At 37.3% G+C, this 23,832-nt stretch overlaps 1 protein-coding gene across 1 annotated transcript in view; it reads right to left on the bottom strand.

Annotated features, from left to right (window-relative positions):
• Positions 1-8,365: 8,365 nt before the first annotated feature.
• The window catches only part of LOC121319697 (ankyrin repeat and BTB/POZ domain-containing protein BTBD11-A-like), a 111,143-nt gene continuing 95,676 nt past the window's right edge, over positions 8,366-23,832 (bottom strand). The window contains exons 4-17 of the mRNA XM_041257389.1: positions 22,039-22,191; positions 21,580-21,745; positions 21,031-21,120; positions 20,633-20,734; positions 20,216-20,309; positions 19,838-19,973; positions 19,106-19,326; positions 18,498-18,676; positions 15,486-15,591; positions 12,524-12,626; positions 12,023-12,104; positions 11,428-11,496; positions 9,810-9,923; positions 8,366-9,102 (exon numbers count right to left, since the gene is read on the bottom strand). Coding sequence (XP_041113323.1) covers positions 8,893-9,102; positions 9,810-9,923; positions 11,428-11,496; positions 12,023-12,104; positions 12,524-12,626; positions 15,486-15,591; positions 18,498-18,676; positions 19,106-19,326; positions 19,838-19,973; positions 20,216-20,309; positions 20,633-20,734; positions 21,031-21,120; positions 21,580-21,745; positions 22,039-22,191 — 1,825 coding nt within the window. The 3' untranslated portion in view covers positions 8,366-8,892. The remainder of the gene's footprint in view (positions 9,103-9,809; positions 9,924-11,427; positions 11,497-12,022; positions 12,105-12,523; positions 12,627-15,485; positions 15,592-18,497; positions 18,677-19,105; positions 19,327-19,837; positions 19,974-20,215; positions 20,310-20,632; positions 20,735-21,030; positions 21,121-21,579; positions 21,746-22,038; positions 22,192-23,832) is intronic.

Genomic DNA, 23,832 nt, shown 5'->3' with positions numbered 1-23,832 from the left:
CTTCTTATGGGAATTAATTATTTACTTTTAATTTAATTTAATAATTCATTTAGTTATTTTATTTTTTTTTTTTTTTATCTTTAATTTCTTCATCTTTTGATGGCATCATCTTCATAAAGAGTTGATGCAATAACTTACTTCCAGTGGTGGGTTTCTGACAGGCATGTTTTCTTTGCCAATGATTAAAGTTGTAGTAGAAAGCTTATACTCCTGGAATAAGAACATAAGAACATAAGAAAGTTTACAAACGAGAGGAGGCCATTCGGCCCATCTTGCTCGTTTGGTTGTTAGTAGCTTATTGATCCCAAAATCTCATCAAGCAGCTTCTTGAAGGATCCCAGGATATCAGCTTCAACAACATTACTGGGGAGTTGATTCCAGACCCTCACAATTCTCTGTGTAAAAAAGTGTCTCCTATTTTCAGTTCTGAATGCCCCTTTGTCTAATCTCCATTTGTGAACACTGGTCGTTGTTTCTTTTTTCAGTTTGAATGCATCTTTTGTAATAGAATTATTCATATCTTAGTGTTTATTTTAATTGTTTGAGATTATAGTTATGGAGTAAAGTAGATTTTGGAAATACTTTAATGTGTTAAAAATCCATTGCATGCGATTTAGGTTTAATTGCTAAAGAGTGGTTTATAGTGTAGTCACAATTTCCATGTGCTTAGGCAGGGCACTGTGATGTCATTGATTAAAAAAAAAAAAAAAAAAAAAAAAAAAAAAGATGTCATTGATTGTGTTCCAAGAGAGGCAGTGCCCTCACAATACATTAGGGGAGAGTTGTGTGATAGGTTCACAATAATTGTTATTACCGGGGACGATAAACCCAAGAGGAAACTATACGAAGCCAAAAAGTCAGTAATGGTATGAAAAGTAGAGAAACAAATATATTGCCGAATTTTTTTGTACTATTGCGGGCTGTATCGTTGACTAAAATAAACAACTGAACGTATTTAAATTTAGCACAGAATCTACACTAGTCTTCCATTTAAATAAAGCCTGCTTAGTGCAAGGATTCAGAAACTAACAACTGAGAGTCCAGCTGTCAACGTAAGGTAAGTTTATTTATTGTGTATTTATTTATTTTTTCGGTGAGCTTCCAGGTATTTTCTTAGAAAGTATAGTGATAAAAATGCATTTGTATAAAATCTTGTGGAACGTGTGTGCGTTTAAATAATCGTTTAAAAACAATATAAACATTCTAGAACCTATATATTCAAGTGCGATTTGAAAAGGCTACCATATCAATTCTGCACCAGTATTTTAAAGTTATACTTGTCCAGTCAGCAGAGAGACGTGTCGTGTGTGGTTTAAGTTGGGTGATATCATTTTTTTTTTTTTTTGAAAAGGCTACAATATAAGTTCTGTACCAGTATGTTACAGTTACATTTTATAAGGTGAGTAATTAAAATATAAGGTGTCATTAGGCTGCAGTGACCAGGCATTTCATTTGATTGTTTTCCTGTTGAGAACTTAGTATTCAGAAACAGATGATCACCAGGGAAGTTACAATTACATTGTGGTCAAATTCTCAGTGAATTCCAGACCATAGTTAAAGGATAGTTATTAAAAGTTATAAAAACCCAAGAACTGAGACTGAGAACTAGGGAGCATGGTCATTTGTCACCATCTTGATGCTGAATGCCATTTTCAGTTTGAATAGCATTAATGTTATGCAGAAACCTTAGTTTCAATAGAAACGTCAGTTTTATGCCTGCAACAGCTGGTATTTGTTTGCAGAGCAGAACTGACCTTTTACTTTAATTAAGGCTGGGATTTCTTGGCTTGAGGGCATGCATCTCATTTTACAGTTTAAAGGCCTCAGCACTGATGCAAATAAGAGGCTGTTTGAATAGCACTGCAAATATATGTCATATAACCAACTACAAATAAGTCTGTGTCAACATCCTTATTGATGACATATGCTCTCCAAGGCTTTATCTGTGTGGAAATGTGCCCTTGAACTCAGCTGACTGTTGTTTCCCATTGTATTTGGTGGTAGTGAAAAGGCTAAGGGATGCTTTATGGGGGTTTATAGAGAAATTATGACAAATCACTGTTTTTATTTCTTGCAGAATCTGCAGACCTCTACATTAATTTACAATGTCAGCTAAAAGACATAGCGAGAAAGGTAGGTTGAACTGTATACATCTTGTTATGATAAAAGGTGGTACTAGATAAGTCTCTTGTAGCAATAGTAAATCAATCAGTAGATTAATCAAAAGTTTCACCATATATTAATTATTTGTACACTTTGGCACCAGGAGCTGTACTTCAAACAACTGGTGGGCTCAGAGAATCAGGCAGGTTCTTCGCCTGGTAACAGAACTGTTTGGTTTTAGCTGTGCCTCTGGTGGACTACCTATATCAACAAACTGCTACACAATTTGAAACAGCTGACACATGTACAGTCTCTTTAACCTGTCATTATCTGTTCATCGTAACTAATCACTGCAATAATAATACTGTAATGAGGGAGTAAAAACTTAGTAGGTAGGTTACAGTGGAATTTAAGGGTCTTTCCTCATTTGAGAGTTTGTTTTAGTAAGTCAGGAATGTTCTTTCTATTTTTGAAAAAACATACTGGACATGCTTTCATTCTGCAGGAGTACTGTGTTATATAATACCACTATTCATGATTTCTAAATGACAAAATAGAGGATTAAAGGATAAAAGATTACCCTAGACTCATTTAATATAGAACTGAGCATGCTGGGGTTTTTTTTGTTTTTTTTTTGTCTGCTGTTGTAGAAAAACTATTAGTGAATGCTGTGAGGCGGGAGAATCTCCAGCTGGACAGGACTATCCGTTACCTGAACCTGCAGTGCAAGAAGGAGCTGGCCAACATGACCATGGCACAGCTGGAGCTACGGAAGTCCCTGGAGAGACTGACCAGCAGACAGGAGAGCCGGGAATCAGTTTCCTCAAGGGCTCCAGGGAAGAAAGCCATGACCTTCCTGCATTCGTTCACAGGCAGGAGTCCAGACAGGAGCCAGCGTGAGCATTACTGCCCCAACCACATTTTGTGCTCCAAGTGTAACCTCAGAATGAGGCTGGCTGATACCATCACCAGGCAATTCACTCCCAGCCTGTGGACCATGTACTCCAATGTGTCTATTGTCAGCTTGGACAAGTCTTTACCTTACAGCATGCAGACTCACAGACCCGGGGCAAGGATACCAAGCTTTGTGGTGCACAGACATCTCTCTGCAACTGAGAATTCCCTTCGCTACCTCCCTTTTATTTCCTAATAGTGAATCTGCAGATACTCCTCTTCTTTAAAAAAAAAAAAATTGTAATTAGCACTGAAATGGGCCACTGATATTTTTTCCGTTGGTTGCCCAGACAGTTTTATAACTAGGAAAAACGTTTTAGGACTGCTATTTGTAATGATTGTCTTGTATTTGGCTGTGTTTTAGAATGAACAAACACTTTTCAGACCTGTTTTCTGTGTTGCTTGAAGAGGCAATAATTAAGCTGATTGTTTAGTTAAAACATGTGCGTTACATTATGTTAGTTGTATGATTATTGTGTCATTACTACTACATTGTTTAAACTGTTTTTCCAGTGAAATGAAGTGTGAATATATGTGAACTAAACTGGCATCAATAGACAAGGTCAAAATTAAAATTTCTATAACCCCTGGAAATGCAGCCAGAAGACCCATTGAGTGAGTGAAAGGTTTTCCGAAGAAAAGGATAATTTATTTAGTTCCTGGCAGCCTCTGTACTGTTTTATGACGCAGAGTTTGTGACCCTACACTTCCAGACAGAGATTCCTTCCCCCAGACTAAGCAGAGAGCAGTATAATATTTATTGGGATATGTGGGTTTGGGACATCTCAGAGTGCAGATGAAAAGACATCAATAGACATTAGCTGGTGATTACCATGCTTTGTCTATACCTAAATGACTGGCAGACATCTTTGTTTTCAGTAGAATAATTTAAACTGAATTCCCTCTTTGTTGTGTTCTTGGATATGCTTCATGTGTGGTGAGGAATGTCGAAGGGTGACGTGGCCCCATTTCTATATGACTCGGATGTTTTTGCCCGGCAGCACTTCTGATTGCAAGTACTGGAGTTAGTTATTTTTCAAAGGTGGTGCTTTTTATATTTCAGCCAGTTCAATATGTTCGAGCTATTGAAAAATCATGTTCATGAAGTCTATACCCAAAAATGGTCACTATTTAAGACTTTACTGAGAGTTAAGCGCTCCAGAGATAACAAGAAAGTAGAACTTAAGAAGTTTGATCTTTTAAACACCATGCTGCTACTAGAGAGGTTGCTGAACATACAACAGTGTTTTCCTGTTAGATCTTGGGCTCCTGGAACCTTAAGAGACAAGCACACAAAAACCTTTGAGAATGGAGACTTGTAGCCATTTTATTTGCTGTAAACAAACGCATTGTTCATTAAACAATAGAACACTATAACATGTATTGTTTTTTTTTTCAATCACAGCCCTAATATTTACACAATACACTTTTATATAAGGTATGATGCTTTTAACCTCATGACACTTGGAAAATGTAAAATTCTGCAATTCTGTAAGTATCTCATGCAGTTTTGTAATAGAAGCGTATGATTTGTGCAACACTAGAGATTGGATCGAAAGATAAATGTTTGACTCTCATCACAAATATCAGAAATGCCTAACCTTGTCCTGAATTAGTAACACAAAACAATACAACAATTTTGTCCAGGATTGTAATATTATCTTCATGCTTAACGTTTTCACTGTTAAACTTGGACACACTTCCATTTACAGTGTATGATGTGTAATCATATGGATGATACCTAAAACAGGTCCTATCAGATTACAATATATTTCCAGCTGAGCTTTAGTTATTCTGATGAATAGAAAAATATATATAACTTCTCTAATTTTCTGAGGGGAGAGGATGTCTTTGGAAATCAGTATACATGAGAAAACAGATAATCTATTGATAAAGACATTTAATTAGCCAGTAAAATCACATCAAGTTCTAAAATCAAAGCCAGCAGAGCACATGCAAGTTTCTTATGGTCTGTGATTACTTTGAAATTACTAACTACTGGGTTCATTCAAATGTTGGAGTAATATTAAGACATGCAAGTACATGACAACTGTCTGTATTTGTAAAGGTGTGTGTTTTAAGTGGGTGATTACTGAACTGTATGTTTTATTCAGAAGAATATTTTGCTCAGCTGCCCTTGCTAAAAACAATATAGCAGTATATCTTTTTTTAAGTAGTCTTTCCTGGTTATTATTTTCATGTAGAATTGTTTATTCACAGCAGGCTTCTTGGCTGAAGTGGTGGCTGCATGTTTGTGATGGGATAAATGAAAAGGCATCCCATTTCGACAATCAGGAAATCCTCACTTAAAAAAGAAATGAAAAGCAAAAATTTTATTTCAACTTTTTAGACAGGCATTCTTATTCTGTTGGATCTGGAATTCTTATCCCTATTTCCAGCAAACCTCAAATATCTGTTAGATTGGTTCCATTCCCAATTATTTTGCTGTTGCCTTTAATGCTGTTGAGAAGTATGTAAAGACTGCTGATCTATAGCACTGATCTTTTTCTTAGTGCATTGGTCTGCACCTCGACTATATCGAAGGCCTCACCTGCACTTGACTTCAGGTGTGGAGGCTAAACTAAATATTCCACATGAGTCTATCCTGCATAAAATGCCAAAATACAGGAAAACGAACTTAAGGGCAGGAGCTTTGGTTGCAGTCCTAACTGTTCTAATTTTCTTTCTTCCACCAGATGTCACTGTTATGCAGCAATATTTTAAAGGGGTGTGAATATCACATGTATACATGAGCAAATGGAACATGTTGGGGTGATTCCAGCTGTTTTAATTAAGAGATGATTTTTGTTGTCCTAAAAACCTTTTGTGAGTTGCAATTGAACTTTTTACTACAATAAAGCCGTTTTTGACTATTTTGATAACATAGTTGTTTTTGTTTTTGGAAAAAAAAAATGTGGGCAAACTTTAAATTGGTTAAAAAAAAATTAGGCCCATTATGTTAGGTTGCTGGGCATATATAAGTGCTGTTCTGTACAAACCATGGGCCATTTACAACTATATATTTGCAAAAATATACTTTATAAAAAACAAATTTCATCCATAGTCTCCAACACTATTTGTCTACCAAACTGAAAGCTAATTACTTACTTCAGAGTGATAAATACTGAATTAAATGAAAAGCACATTAGCAGTACCTGATCAACCCATTATAACTTATAAAAACTAAATGTTCCAGATGTAGTACCAACAGTATGATACAGTTTGCACAAAACATACTTCTTTCTATTGAGTCATTGACAGTTTCATAACATTATATAGTATATATATATATATATATATATATATATATATATATATATATATATATATATATATGTTACAATCAAACGTTGGTGCGTTTAACCAAAGTTTCAGTTAGCAATTATGGATCCTAGGACAATAACATTTCTTATAGAATATTCAATGATGTCATAATACAGTTCGTTAATTGCAATACCGTATGCAATATGGCATATATATATATATATATATATATATATATATATATATATATATATATATATTTTATACACACACACACACACATTACTTTACAGAAAATGCACACATTAACCTTCTCTATCCAATTTACATAAAACATTTACACATATAAAGAACTATTTTTCTTCAAAATGTGTTCATCTATTTGGTCAGGACTAAGGATTCCCTTGAGTTAAAAAGCCAGTCATTGTAATGAAGCACAAAAGCTATTCAGGGGACGACCAGTATCCAATAAGTGGTAAATAGAAGAAATATGTTATTGGTAAAAACAATATCTTTTGCTTAAATCAATTCTAGCTTATTAAGTACCTTTAGTGGCTCATACCAAAAAAACATAATTTTGGTTCCACACAGTACTGTATCTATGTTACTATATATTACCTGTGGCAGTCAACCTTTGTGGTATCTGCTTTAAACTGATATGCAAAAATTACTGTAATGTATATTGTTTTCTAGAGCCCCTAATAATGGTAATCTTCTTGTATGTGGTTACCAAAAAGATTAATAAAGGAAAAACAACAGACCTCAATATATCCATGCCTTAAGATCGAACCGTGAATATAATTACTGTACACAACAGCAATGTCTACAAAGAAGGGCTTTGTGATGCTTGCTGGAAATACATCAACATTATACATGCTATAACAGTTTCTCTGTTTGTACTGTAACATTGTATCTTTATTATTATTTTGAATTGTCAAAGTTATTGTCTGTTGGTTGCTCACAAGTCCAAAATATTGATTTAAGATTTAACACTACTGTTTTGCTTTATCTGTGCTTTATGACTTTCTTATATTGTGATCACTCCCAGTCAAACTATCCACAAGTAATTGTGACAGCCATGTCAACTGTACTCTCTCTATTAGGTAGAATAAGCTAGGCAGGGGCTTGGTACTTTTTCAGCATTATAGTGGGTGTGCGTCCCAAAGATTTGATCTGCTTTTTACATAAGGAAGCCCATAGTGTAGTATTGACATTGCACATCATTTTTCTTGGTGAATCTACTGTTTCTCTAGATTTCCTGGCCTGCTCCATTTGAGTCTGCATTAAACTGGGGTTTGGTATGGCTTCCCTTAACACTCTCTGTGTAAACATTATCAGTAGGAAAACAGCTGAACTAGCCAGGCTCCTAGAAAAAGGGTCATTAATTCAACATCTGGTTGCGGTTGTACACCAAGTTCCAAATAACAGAAAAGTATTATCCCTTTCCACTATAAAACTTAAACAGGAAAATCTGCCTATAGCACAGATATGCCATTTTAAAAATAAAATACACCATGCTGTATATTAGTAGCAGAAGATGAAAAGGACCCGCACACTGTGATCAGGAGAGTGGCGACAAGGAAACAACTACATAATCAAAGTAAGCTAAAAACATTGTTTTATTTGACCAAAGAACATGTATATTAGTGCCACAGTTTATTCTTACACATCATGTAGGCACACGCTATTTAATGTGTGTATATATATATATATATATATATATATATATATATATATATATATATATATATATATATATATATATATATAGTGATCTTGTTGTTCTAGGTTAGGATAATTGATGACAAATTAAACCAGTATCTACAATTAGTTAATCCTACGCTGTCAGTCGGACATGTCCATCGAAGTCCTCAATATTATAAGTGATGACTACTCCACCCTGTGGGAACATTGGCAACCGTCACAATGTTACACTGAATAATTACTGGTGTGTATTCAAGTTCGTATATATATACTATAATATATATATATTAATATACTATATTATTATATATATATATATATATATACACACACACACACACACACACACACACACACACACACACACATTAAGCAACTTTATGCTCCCTCCACAAAGTTATCCAAAGTATGAAGACTATCTAATCCTACTTGATTTATAACTCTTCATTAGATTAATATTAGTTAAGTATTTACATTTCTCACATATGCTTTAAACATTTTTAACATTAAATCTATACCACTTATCTATATGATTGGGTCTTATGCAAAATGGTATAGTGCCATCAACTCTGTGGATAAAATTGCATGGCTCCTGATATATTAATGAAAAAACCGACCCATTATGACACAAAGCTGAAGTCCGACACAAGTTGTTCATACAGCATACCCTGCTTTTAAAGCTAGGAAGGGCTAGCATCCTGGTCAGTAAACAAATGAAATGACCAATGAGCATGAGACAGATCATTTAACACAGGCTACACAGATACCCAAAGCATTCCAAGCAGGCCAAGCAAGAAAGTCAGGTGTTCTTTGTAAAAAAACTAAACAAAAAACAAAAAAAAACAGATGCTCTTAATCCACAGCAGCTCATACGATGGAGCCCTTGGAAGAGGACAGATGAATGGACTGAATCCTGGTTCCCAGAGTCCTTTCCAGGTTCTGCAGCACGTCTGGCCCGGGGCTGTCCGAAGGCCTGTCATACAGCAGCTGCTTGAAGGCTTCTTTCTCAATCAGTACCACCATGTTCTTCAGAAAGTAGCCCTCCATATAGGCAGAGAGCTCAGGGGTTCCCAGAAACTAGAGGGCAGAAAGAAAGATAATAGCTCTGTAGATTCCCTGATATGCGCTTGCTGTGGTGTACCACACAAAAAGGACAGCACAGTATACTAAAATCAGAGTAACTGCACAGTGAAATCATGGTAAAGAACAGGCAAGAATGGCAAATCTTCGATTTGTAAAAAGCATTGCTAATCATGTAACAGCAAGGTAGAAGCATAGTAAAGTGGTATTTCTTATGAATATAAATTGATAAATGGCTGTTTGCATCAATAAGTGTGGAATTATTCACGGATTTAGAATTTTTTTGAAAATTTTGAATAAAAAATAATATTTTAGAAAAAATATAATTTAATTTGTTCCTGCCACTTGTAAAGTGTTACCAACAGTTATAAATAGCCATTTTCCTGGGATCAGGTTGATTCCAGTGGCCCCTGACTATCAATTTCTTCGGCTTCAGGGTTTTATCTGCCTTCCAACACAAGGCCTACTTTTAGATTTCAGTATACAGTGTGTGGGAAGAGGTTTAAGACTTAGTTAGACCTTTTTAGTAAGGTAGGTTCTACCCAGAATGCAAGATGGAATTTGTCTACCAGCCTGTCCAGTAAAGCACTTATTTGATAATATTTCAACCTTACTTTATTACCAATAAAAGAGCAAATGACAAAACAACCCCCTCCCCCCAGTGCAGGGTCACAATGGAAGAGGGCGGAGACTTCTCGTCTTACCTTGGCATGGGTGTAGATATCAACACAGGTGTCAGTGTTAATGTTTTTAGCACAGATGATTTCACAGTGACGCTGGAGGGCATCCAGCTGGAAGAACTTAGCAGCGGACAAAAGCTGGTAAACCAAAAACCAAAAAATTAAATGTATTTATGTGTTTGCAGGAGCCAAAGCTAGCTTGCTTACAAGGTCAGGACAAGATTTGGGTGGGATCTAAGGAGTATTAAAAGTATTACACTTGCCTCAAACCCCCAAAGCAGATTAAAATAGAATGATGCACTTACAGAAATGTTATGTTATATAGGTTACATATGCCTGTCACAAAGACGGCCGGAGTGGGTGGAGTCAGACCAGAGCTTTTGCTCAGCATTTAATAAATAAACAAACAAACAGACAGACAGAAAATAAACGGCTGTAACAATACAAAAACAGGACACAGCACATTCGCCAAAATAAACAGACAAACAAAACGTACTAAACAAAAACAAACACGGTGAGCAGATACTTTAACTATTCTTTTTAACTTTAACTATGCTTTTTATCTTTACCTCCGTCTCCAATCCCATTCTCCACTCACCGAACACCCAACCCCAGGTGGGTGAAAACATGCTGCTTTTATGCAGCTGTACCAAGACTCGATTGCTAATCAATCATTCAATTGGAGTCTCGGTACAACTGCACGTGAATTAATAAAGTGCAATTCCCTGTGCTCACATATTATTACTTTTTACTTGCACGTGAAGTGCTGTGCAATCCTTGTGCCTAAATACAATAATACATTTTAAACACTTGTGTTACACAGACCCGTTTATATCCCGTGTACCAATAACTATACACCAACATTTAACACATCACACACAACATATAGCAGAAAATACACACAGGGGCAGGCACTTTGTCACAATGCCCCACAGTCACAAACTTTTAGCACCATCAAAAATCTAATTTTGTAAGAACTGTGAGTAAAGTTAAATCTAGACCTTTATGAATAGGGCCCTGCCAAATTCACGGTCACTTTCGTAAATTTCACGATCATAACATTTTGAAAATCTTAAATTTCACGGTTTCAGCTACTTAAATCTTAAATTTCACGGTGGTGTAACAAAGTATGGCCAAGCCCAGGCAAAGAAGGACGGGTCTGTAGCTGGACAACTTATCCTGAGGCAAAAAATATAAATGTGAAGTCTCTGAAATGACTGGCATACTTATTTATTTTTTGTCCTGCGGTTACTTTTAATGTATTTTCCTGCTCATGCTACTACTTTGTGGATATGTGGCTTCTAAATTATTTTACATGATCCACTGCAGTAATGATTGTTGCACTTTTTGATTTATTTTGCACAGTTTAGATCATACTAAACCTGCCCCGGGTGCTTGTGTCTGCCAATCAGTTAGTAGAGCCCAGTTATTCCGTAAATCATGTCCAGTTCATGGTTAGCTTTCTTTTTTATATTGAAACAAGCTAATGATGGCACCAGGAACCTGTAACAGTACACTTAACTTCATTGGATTTTAGTGCAGGGTAAAAGTATACAAAATAGACTAGATTCACGGTCCGTGTTGTATTTTTCACGGATGTAAAATGGGTAGGGCCTTATTTATGAACAATGAAATACTTTACCTCCATGATCTCATTGTTCCTCATGTGAAGTGATTCCGTCCCTCCGTGGTAGAGGTACTGCATCACCAGCTGAAACAGATACCGTTGGCATTATTATATTTTACATACTTAGAATCTGCATTTAGGACATATCAAGTTTCAAAGAAAAAGAAAAGCTCAATGTTTTAAAACACAGTTCATCCGTAAATAAACTGTCTGCTGAGACAGCAGTAACGTAGATAGATTTTCCCATTAGTATCAGTCTTTCAGTGCAAGCTCCCGATTCAGCAAAATACTGTGGTCTAATTGGAGTGGGATACCCGAGGATCCATTTCTAACATGATCGAAATGAAAAGCACTCTAAATTCTGAGGACATAGCTATCTTTACATACAGTTTAATAATAGTTCGCTGTGCATTGACTTTGAATGATTTATTCCTGTACATGGTTGCACACATTGTACTGCAACTCTATGCCTATGGGTACTGAACCTGAAATAAGCTTTCACAGGAGCTGATGTAGACAACCACTGCTTCAGAACAGGATCATGCCTGTTGAGTGTTTTTAATGAACTGGTATTCTTTGAATTATTAGCTTTGGGAAAACAACTTTTTACCTGAAAGATATTGTACTTCACATGGCTGATTTCAATACATGTGTTCTCAGCAACTGGTCTATTGGAGAGCAATGATTTAAACCTGAAAAAATAAATGATGGACGTTAAAACTGTCCATTGCTTGGCAGTGTTTATTTGTTAAAAAATTAAGCTAAAATGTTCTCTGATATTGTGGAACTTACTGCTTGTTAATACCTTTTCTTTGTAGGAATATATAGGGACAACCAGACAGCTAGTTACTGCATCAAATGGTCCATCCCAGTAATTCAGCACTTACTCAAGCATTAATGCAGGAAGGTGAAGATTATATATTAGGTTTTAAATTTAGAGAATTGTTTTTTTTTCATAACATAACAAGGTCGCTGAAAAACAGATGTGCTTTAAACATTCGACACCAAAATGTCATAGACATTTACTATTTACTATCAAGGACATCTGTGCTTAGCAAAGTACAGTTTGTAGGCAATAAACACACCAAAAAATAACTAATTGTGTTTGTACCTGGCAGAGGCAGTGAATAACAACACTTTGTGTGCATAGAATGGTTTTCCTTCAACCAGGAAAGTGACATCTGACATCTCTTTATTATTCAGAAAATGAGGATCTGGGGGAAAAAAGAGAAGGTACCTTTCTGGTCATTGAAACAAAATTGAACTTCTAGTGCTAAACACATTTGTGCATTCCTACTGAAATAAAAATCAAGGTGCTTGAATGAATACAATATATAAAAAGTATTTTTTATATCTTAGGTGACTGTAAGGTTGTGTGATCAGGCAGATGGTGTTTGGAGCAGAAAGGCGTCAGGAGACAAGGTTGAAGTTTATTAAAGTGCTAAGTGCCACACGAACGTTACTTTTGGTCCAGAACAGTTTTCAAGCAAATAAATAAATACAACAGTGTAGTGAACAAAATAAACAAAATAAAGACCTTAAACAAAACAAGACCAAGGCAGTCAACACTCAACTATCCTATACTTTCATTCCTAAAGCATTTGCAGGAACACTGCTACCTGCTGTTTCCTTCTAGAGGTGTCCCCTCCCCCTTTAAATGAGCCAACCTCTCATATATATAGAGGCTGGCTACATCACCGCACCCCTCAACTGGTCCATTATAAAATACAAGCAAAACATTATCATCATGTGCAAATTGCTTTCATAATGCTTAAACTTCCTACAGTTCTCTAGCAGCATTAATATTACAAAAGTTAACCTTTTTCCCAATGCATAACCCACTCTACACAATTAGTTATTCATTTAGAACTATATTCAGCTCCCCCCATTCACTAACGTTGGGTGCGTGCCAGTGTATTTGAGCATGGTCGTCAGTGTGCGCGCCCCTTAATAGCCGCTCCAACCATCAACATGCCCACGCGCAACCCCGCTCTGGATTCAAATCGAATGCATACTTGCCAACATTTGGAAACAGTTCAGTGGGACACTGGTCATATATATATATATATATATATATATATATATATATATATATATATATATATATATATATATATATATATATAGTACTGTGCAAAAGTTTTAGGCAGGTGTGAAAAAATGCTGTAAAGTAAGAATGCTTTCAAAAATAGACATGTTAATAGTTTATATTTATCAATTAACAAAATGCAAAGTGAGTGAACAGAAGAAAAATCTACATCAAATCCATATTTGGTGTGACCACCCTTTGTCCTTCAAAACAGCATCAATTCTTCTAGGTACACTTGCACAAAGTCAGGGATTTTGTAAGCATATAGTCAGGTGTATGATTAAACAATTACACCAAATAGGTGCTAATGATCATCAATTCAATATGTAGGTTGAAACACAATCATTAACTGAAACAGAAACAGCTGTGTAGGAGGAATAAAACTGGGTGAGGAACAGCCAAACTCAGCTAACAAGGTGAGGTTGCTGAAGACAGTTTACTGTCAAAAGTCATACACCATGGCAAGACTGAGCACAGCAACAAGACACAAGGTAGTTATACTGCATCAGCAAGGTCTCTCCCAGGCAGAAATTTCAAGGCAGACAGGGGTTTCCAGATGTGCTGTCCAAGCTCTTTTGAAGAAGCACAAAGAAACAGGCAACGTTGAGGACCGTAGACGCAGTGGTCGGACAAGGAAACTTACTGCAGCAGATGAAAGACACATCATGCTTACTTCCCTTCGCAATCGGAAGATGTCTAGCAATGCCATCAAAAAGCCATACCTCCGACGTGGCACGAAAACACAGGAACTATGGCAGCAGGTACTTTTTCTTCTGTTCACTCACTTTGAATTTTGCAGGCAACAGTGAAGCATGGTGGAGGTTCCTTGCAAGTTTGGGGCTGCATTTCTGCAAATGGAGTTTGATAAATTAATGGTCTCCTCAGTGCTGAGAAGTACAGGCAGATACTTATCCATCATGCAATACCATCAGGGAGGCATCTGATTGGCCCCAAATTTATTCTGCAGCATGACAACGACCCTAAACATACAGCGAAAGTCATTAAGAACTATCTTCAGAGTAAAGAAGAACAAGGAGTCCTGGAAGTGATGGTATGGCCCCCACAGAGCCCTGATCTCAACATCTGTCTGGGATTACATAAACTATTAACACAGAAGAACTGTGGTTTTTGAAAGCATTCTTTTTTCAAAAACTGTGTGCACCTGCCTAAAACTTTTGCACAGTATTGATGTGATGTATATTTTTCTTCTGTTCATCACTTTGCATTTTGTTAATATAAATATAAACTATTAACATGTCTATTTTTGAAAGCATTCTTTTTTCACACCTGCCTAAAACTTTTGCACAGTACTGTGTGTGTAGTGTGTACATAATGAATATATATCTTATATATGTATCCTTCAACACCACATGACCATCATGAAAGTAAAAATACCGTAGACAGAATGAAGCATTCTTATCTTTGTGTAAATTAGTGATCTGCAGATGTGTCAGCAGCATTTTTTCTATGGGTAAATATCAGGATTTTCTTCCTATGCATCGGGACGCGGGACATTTGCTAGGAAATCAGGACTGTCCCGACCATATAGGGGCTGATGGCATGTATGCAAATGGTAAGTATTTTAAAATTAAATTAAATATGTTAAAACAGCAGCATTTCAATGCAGGAAGTACTGGGCATTATTTTACACAATATGTGCACCTATTATGCGAAACAGTTTCCAGCACGCCATGCCAGCCATGTTACTAACATTGTTTGTATTACTTTTTACAGGCCGTAAGCACGCAGAGTCCCCGGTCACCAAGGACAGCATGGTCCCTCTCCCCCACCCAGGTAAGTAAACAACAGGTATTATTATTCACATTTCTTTTAACAAGTGTACAGACTGTTGCTTTTTTTTACATTGGCAATCAGCAGTAAACCTTTTAAAATACAGTCAATGTTATCAATACGCATTGTAAAGGGTCAGTATACATAGTGAAATGCGTGGCAGGTTTAAAACAGTCAGTGTACAAACACTTACCTAAGCGTGACGTCTGCTTTCTTTTAATCTCTGTGAGTTTTGGGATGGGATATGGTCCGTAGCACTGAGTAAAAATAACAGACAGCTGCTGGCTTATCACTTCATTCTGAAAATACAGAAACAAGGAAACAAACAACATTAGAAAAACACGGTTATTCATTCTATGTTCAGCAGATGTTTTAGGTGATACATCATTTGAACAAAATGGTCAAATAAATCTGCTAATGGTTCAAAACTAGTAACAAATATTTCAATGTATCTTGTGACTTCTTATAATTTTGTAATAGTTTACAATTTATTTTCCTTTTCACAAAATAACTGAATTTTGGTGTTAAGCCCTTGATATATCTGGCTTTATGGAGTCAGTTGGAAAAGATCAAAAATGCTTGAAATGCTTTTCTCAATCATAATAGGGTATCTCCTAATAAAGTTGCGATCTCTAACTGATCTGCTGCTGCTGAACCCACGCGCGCACGCACATATATATGTGGACCTAGAGGACTAATTCAAATTATTCATAATTTTTTACCAGGCTGAAAACAATGAAGCCTTACTTAACTAGACCCTTAATTGAGCTGATTGTTTGCTAATTAGGCCTTTTTAATTGTTGTCAGCTACTTAACAGTTGCAGATTTCAAGTTAGCTTTAAAATGTTTTAAGTAACTTGAACTCTGCAACTGTTTAAGAGCTGAAATCAATTAAAAAGGTTTAATTAAGCTAATTAACATTTCAGTTAAGGGTCTAGTTAGTAAACTGAGAGCTTAGTTGGAATGAAAACCAGCAGATGTTGTGGGTCCCCAGGACTGGAGTTGAAAACCACTGCTCCAGACTAGTGGTTTTCAAACTTTTTTAAAAACTGTACCCCTTCTGTCTGAAAGTTTTAGCTTAAGGAGGTAAAATTGCACCTGTTTATTTAATATTTAATTTAATTATGTCACAACAGTTTGGGACTGGGAAACTGCTGTTTTAGTATAGAATACCAAATACATATTCTTAAAACTTTTAATTACAAGACTTTGGATACACAGAATAAAAAGCAAGTATTTGGGAATCCCTTTGGAATCAAAAATAGCCTGCATTGTAAATGTTTATCATGTTCATCAGTGGCTAACTAAGCCAATAATTGGGTCAATCAAGTAACAGAGATTGGCTGAAACAAAAACCAGCAGCCACAGTAGCACTCCAGGACCAGGGGTGGAGATCCCTGGTTTACAAAATCAAATACATGTACATCAAGAAAAAACTATAATAACTAGCAAAGATAAACTTTTATAAAGTCAACATGAAAAATGATCACCCGGTCGGACAGACTACAGAATGTGAAAGTGTGTGACCATCTAGAATCTCCTCTTCCTCAAGAACACGTTGAGGTGTCTCAGCTCTAATTTAGAGGTGGGTTCTATGGGCGGATGGCTTGTTTGAGAAGTGATGCAGCTACTTCTTGCTTGAGGGCCGAGACCTGGAGAGGGTAGATCACGGATGTAACCGTGATGACTCGAAAGGGAGGAGGACCTGTGTGGGAACTGAATCGTGTAACTGGTGTGTATTGTGGCTAGCACACAAGTGTCCGAGGTGCAATTGCACCAGTATTGCAGCTGGTGTTGTGTGAAAGGGTGGGTCTGATGCCGCAAGCCTTCAGGGGCCCTGCTTGGGCTACTGAGGCCGTGGTGGTGGAACTGCCTCTGAAAGAGCTGTTGCGTTGTGGCCCCACGTGCGGCACTCTCCTGTCCTTGTGGGTAGACCAGGCTGTTAGCTGCTGCAGAATCCCGAAGGCGATGCCTCAGGTCATTTGGGTTAGTGGGGATCAGGACTGTCCGATTCACCAGGTGTGCCATGGGTGGATGCCATAGTCTTCTTTTATCGCAGCTCCAAAACCACCAGTTCAGGGAGGGGCGCTGACTGCAGTATGCCATCCAGGTAAGCCGTAAGGAGGCCTGCCACGTTGGCCAGGTGACTGAATTGCACTCCTGCCGCATAGGCCTTTTTTAAATGGGCATCTGTTACCCTGCATTGGCCATTAGGGTATGCAGGGTCTTTAGATAAACCCCCTACTGGTTGCCCATTCTACACCACACTCGGCACCGAAGCCGGATGGTTCCAAGAGGACTAGCCAGAGAAGCTGCACCGGTGAACCTGGTGAGTCTTCTGCATAGGACCCTAGGCTGGAATACTGCATAGATCTTGCAAAAAGTTCCATCTCCCAAGGCAGAGGAGGTGTGCTACATGCCCAGGCACCGGACGCAGAGGAGGTGCTTGTCCTCTGGAGGAAACGTCCCTCCGCAGGAATTTCAAGCGTGAATTGTTGGCATGCTTGTTGTCAAGGTCACACCACGTGCACAAGGTGTCAAATACCAAGGCACGAGTGAGCGAGAAAATTGATTGCCTAAGCACTGAAGGTGTCCAGTTTCTGAGTCGTCCTGCATACCCCCTATAACCCTTAGAAGTACCCCCAGGGGTATGCATATCCTAACATCTCAGATCTCATTTACAGTGGAATTTACTTTCCCTACAGTTTATTGCCCAGGTGAAACTAATTAGTGCTTAAGTAAGGATTTTATAGGAAATAAACCACATTCCTAGTACAGTACTTACCACCAAAGTCATGCTGAAATGAAAGATGCCCAATGTGTAGTCGGTTCTGGAGAGCCTTGGTGAGCTAGGTGCCTCCCCTAGATCCCAACATCCATTTATTAACATCTATTTATTTTCTTTGAATAGCATACACAGCCCTCTGCTGTGACCATGCCACGACCCCTGTACACATTTCTTAAATTGTTACTGAATAAATCAATACAAAATTAAACTAGTAGGAACCTGTGCACCAGCTACTATAATTGTATGTGTAACCTATGTAATGTGGAAAACTTCATTAAACGTCCATGGAAAGTTATCCATCCTACTAAATAATTCCTGAGACATCATTTCATTTTTAAAAAACTCAGACAATCAGGGGTCAAGTGGAAGTAAATTCCTAGAAACAAATGGGGGTGCTTAATAAAGGTACTGGTATACCTTGCTGACTCTCAGAATTTCAAACATCAATGGCAGTCCATGGGTAATGAGCTCTTCGGTGTACTCCTCCTCATCGATGGAGCTGAACTCCTTCAGCAGGCACTGGATAAGGGGTCTCCTGTGCTGGAGGAAGGAGGTGCGCAGAGATTCCAGCCACGTGTGGAGAGTCCAGGGCACGCCTGAGCAGGGACAGTGACAACAGAACAGTCACAAAACTCTTTCCCAACAACTTGTTTGGCTTTTATCTTTTCTTACAGGGAAACATGTGATGTGTCTTGTTTAAACTACAATAGATTTTTTGTAATGTTGTTTGCTATGAAACAATTATGAGACGTATCAAGACACAAAAGCAAATACAGCTTATAAGCCATTTGTCATCTTGATAATTATTCATAATTAGTGTTTGTTACTGCCACGGTAGTATAAAGCATTACACAGCATAAATTGACCATGGAGTACATTTATTACAATGCTTTCTACAAAGATTAACATCACGGAAAACAAGTGACTGTAATCCTGAAATGTAATCTGTTTAAATGTAGTATATTGATGAGGCTCGGCTGAAGGTTGTCTGTTAGTGATTACATTGAAATCAGGTGTATACTGACCCAGACTACGAATGTCAATGGTGACGTCCACGTAGCTGTGCTCTGCACTGTGATACATGGCTTCACGCAGGGCTTTGAGCTTGGCCTTGCTGTTCCTGCTAGAGTCTGCATGTCCTGGATTCTTTTCAGCCAGATCAGACCCTTCAGCCAGCATCTCCTCCAGGGACAAGACATCTGTCTTCCCTTTCTCAGGCTGGGCAAGGAGTTTCCGGAACACATTCCTGTACCAAAGAAGAAATAAAAACAAACTAATGTATATCTTCCTTTACATGTTAATCTATGGGGTGTTTTATTTGTATGTAAAAACTAAAGAAAGGAATATAAGCTCTTAACCAAGGTTCTGTGATGACCATACGAATGTTTTGTTATCTGAGCAATCCAGCCATTGGATATTGCTTCACTGTGTTCCTGCAGGGCGTGGCTACTTTACTATCAAATGAAGTTAGCAAACATCCCAGAAGACAATTATTTATCAATGTACGTGTGGTCAGAAGATGACAGTTTTATAATACAGTACCTTCTGGCAAGTTCTTTTCAGCTACAACCATAAAACCACCCCATTCTACACACTAATATTGATAAACAACCCTTTTTAATTTTACATTGTTTTATACTATCTACTGTTAAACATATTTTTGGTTTGAATCTTCAAAACATATTAGCCTAGGATAGTTTCTATAATTTTGTTCATCTAAACTGGAAAAGTGGGGCCACAGACGATGATTACCATACCTGTGTCCATGTGCAGCAGCCTGACTGTAGGAGTTCATATCTCCCTGGGAAGTAGATGAAATCCCATTCCTGTACAGTGTTCCAATCATGGGATCTCCTCCTCTCTCCAGTAACAAACTGACAAGCTCAAAGTTACCTGGGGAGAACCAATATGAGAAAGCTTAGTTCAGGGTGGGGTAGACCTAAGCTTGTCAGATTCAAAAGAAGTCCAAGGGTCCTATTTATTACTATATACAGGTTCCCAACATAAAACACTTAACAGTATATTATTTAATTTATGCCTGTGTGAATGTGAAAAATGATGGGGCGGGGGTGTGTGTGTGTGTGTGTGTGTGTGTGTGTGTGTGTGTGTGTGTGTGGGCCGATTTTCCAGCTCACCTGCTGCAGAAGCCAGTTGCAAAGGAGTTTCAGCATAGTTTTCTTCCCCATCCTGCAAGGAACCTTCAACATTTGCTCTGGCATCCAACAACAGCTAGACAAAGACAAATACCAAGACCGGTTCCATGTTCAATTTCTTTCGCTAGGATACAGGCTATTCTGTGGAAACATGATGATGTCTGATGTGTCTAACATAACACTCAGAATAAAACAGAAACATTCAACTGCTGCTGAAAATTGTTTTATATTTAATTGTATCAAATTCAACAGATCATCATGAAATTTGCTTAATAAAGTTTACAAAAGAAAAAAAGGAAGGACAACTTTACAATTTAACTATTGTATCCCACTGTCCCCATCATCAGGTAATTAAAGAAAACTGGAGCAAACTGAACTCCTTGCTCAATGCTTTCCTACCTGTACGACATGAATGTGTCCATGTAACACTGCGAATGTGAGTGCAGTCCAATGACGAGTCTCAGGGTAGACCGATGGGTATTTGTGCACTGTGTTAGGTACCTACAAACAAAAACAAAAAAACACATTATAAATTCTAGACTAGCATAAGCTTTGCATTGAGGGGCAAAATAAATCAAAATTGAACTGCATTTTCTGTTCAATATTTATATTATTTCATCAGTATTTTTCATTCACCCTGATCTCTGCACTCATTTTCTGTTATTAGAGGCTAAGCTACTTTGCCATCTTTTATTTTTTTTAAAATCAATATCAATGATTTTACTGTCACTACTAGGCATTATTCTTTGTTCTTTGTGCAAGTAGCTGCAATAAACATAAACAGGAATCTACCTTACCTCATTATTTATGTCTGCTCCAGCATCCAGCAGCATTTGTACCATGGCCTCATCTCCCCGAACACAAGCATACATCAGAGGAGTCATCCCCTAGAGCACACGGTCAACACAAATACATTTATAGTAACTTTCAATTATATTAGACAATCCCCAGGTAAATAGGAAAACATCTTATTCAGTTACCATGAAATAGTGCCACAAAACCATGAGTTATTCACTAAATGGTACCTATTCTAGCATAGTGAACTGAAGGCCTGTATAGCAGAAAAAAGGAAATCATTCTAAAAATGTCCCTTAACGTAACCAGAGAAAACATTTGCTGTGAAAGCAATTTAATAAAATGTATAACAAGATGCAATGATATTTATGTTCATTTACTGTAAACAAGATAAACTGAATTTACCAGTACTTCAGAACACCAAGAACCAAAAGAATAACATTCTTTTTTTTTCTAAATAGGGCATAGAAACTGTCCTTCTGTAACCATTGGTAAGGAAAGACTGCCAAAGACGCCCAAAGCACTTTGAATTTGGGATAGCAGCACCACACCTGTTCACTCATGCTGTTGATGCCATCAGGGCCTAGCACAGACACAGCTTGTTTGACCAGGTCTGTCCTGCCACAGTTCAACATCCGGAATCCTAAATCTTGCAAAAAATTGGCTTCTGTGGCCGCAGCGTCCAGTTTCCGAGAGGCACAGAAACAGTCGTCTGTCCTGAAAGGGTTACAAGAATTGTAAACGGCATAAATAGTTATAAACTGACTTAAACCAGGCCAAGTTGGGCAGGAACATTTATTAAGATGTTTCTGGCAAATACAGGTGATCTGTAATGTAATTCCTAGGAAGCTTTTCTATATTAATTCAATAGTGGTAGGTATTGTATCTCCTATAATACTGGGGGATACCTGGTTTGACCAGATCCTGCACTCCGGTGTAATTGGTATTAAACAGAACTAGATCAAAGCATCAATGGTAGCATTATATATTCCCACTGCTTATGGTCATACTTGAGCTGCCGAGGTTCACAGTCAACTCCAGGGAGAAGGAGCCTCGCTGCTTGCCGGACGTCATCACTGTCTACTGAGAAACTCCGGCGGTGTTCTGCATGGGCTACTGCCACTCTGATCCACTCCATCAGCGGAGGCAGTACCAAGAATGGCCTGTAAGGGGCGGGGTGTGGGGCAGATTATTAAAAAAAAAAAAAAAAAAAACATGCAGGCAGATTATCAAGAGATACAAAGTTTCCAAACTGTGGGCTGTGGGAGAAACAACATTCTATGTATATATATATATATATATATATATATATATATATATATATATATATATATATATATATATATATATATATATATATATATTAGCAACAATAAAATACTAATTAAAAAAATAAGATTCAAATGAAAAAAAGAACAATTTACATTTAATTTATTTATTGTGTTACAGGTTACATTTGTCATTTTTCTTATGAAGTGCTAATAGTGGGCCACAGTGCCCAAATGCAGTTGAACAGGTGGGCCTCAGGTAAAAAATGTAGGAACCCTGCTCTAGAGGATTAGTCATGCACTAACATTTTTGTTTATTAACTGAAAAAAAAAAAAAAAAAAAAAAAAAAAAAAAACAACACTGATGCCTTTCAAAAGTACCATGCTGACACACTGGGGATCGAGAGTACATTGTGTACCTAAAGGGATGGGAACCATTAAACATTTCTAAATATGTTGTTAATGAAAATATAAAAATGCAACGTGCCTGTTACAGTATGATATTATTTATAAAGCTTCTATTTTTTTTCAAGCAAAATCAGAGATAAGAAACCCTGGAACCCTAAAGGTATAAAGAATGAAAGGCTCACTCCTATTCCCTACCTCTCTGTCCCAGTTTCTCCTGAAATGTGATACTTCTTTGATCTATTTATACAAAAACAGATGAAAGCCAGGCCACAGAATAACTATTATAATGGATTGACTGTAGGAGCCAAGTTTCAAAGAGAAACATTTTCAGCAGCCTTGTCAATAAATCCTAAGTCCCACTACCAGGGGTGCCATTTAGGGGGTACCGGGGCAGGGGTGAGGGGGCTGTGTTTCATACCACTTCTTAAATTTAAGAACAGTACATATTGATGCAGATCTGTCAACTCTCCCTTATTTGTCAGGACTCTTGGACACTTCTCCTAGACAACTCCCTGGACAGATTTTCTCCCATATTTTGTTCAAACCTGTATTGTGTAATACGCCCTCCTGTCTGGTAAAGAAATAATAATAATAAAAAAAATGATCACAGAATCCTAAGTAACGATGGAAAAAGACACACTTTATGTGAACTAAGCAGTACTGTGTGACATAGGAGCAAGAATGATGATGTGTGGCGGTAAGCACGAGAGATCACAAAAACACCAAAAAGCCACTGACATGCAGAAAAACAACTCCTTATAATAACATCTTTCATTGCCAAAGGAAAAATGGAGATCAGGAAACTTACATATGATCAAGAGACAATTTACATGTTGTGACTAGTTCAGCAAATCTGTAGTAGACATGCTGGACTCTCACATTGCAAAGTATTCTGCAGGAAAGTCTAATTGTCACACAAATAGTGAAAGAGCATTTCTATTACAATTTCAACATCAACATTGCTTTAGAAATTCAGATTGATTAATAACATGTATTCATATACAGCAAGCGTGTTAGTTTAAAACAGAAGATAGTTGACAATGAAATGTTACTGACAGTTCCTGTTTTTCCCATCACAGTATGTTAACTCTACTTGCAGACATTAAATATTAACTAAAGCGTAAAGTT

The sequence above is a fragment of the Polyodon spathula genome, chromosome 8 (genome assembly GCF_017654505.1).
Source record: "Polyodon spathula isolate WHYD16114869_AA chromosome 8, ASM1765450v1, whole genome shotgun sequence".
In the NCBI taxonomy this organism is placed as follows: domain Eukaryota; kingdom Metazoa; phylum Chordata; class Actinopteri; order Acipenseriformes; family Polyodontidae; genus Polyodon; species Polyodon spathula.
This window is presented reverse-complemented; position numbering and strand designations above follow the sequence as displayed.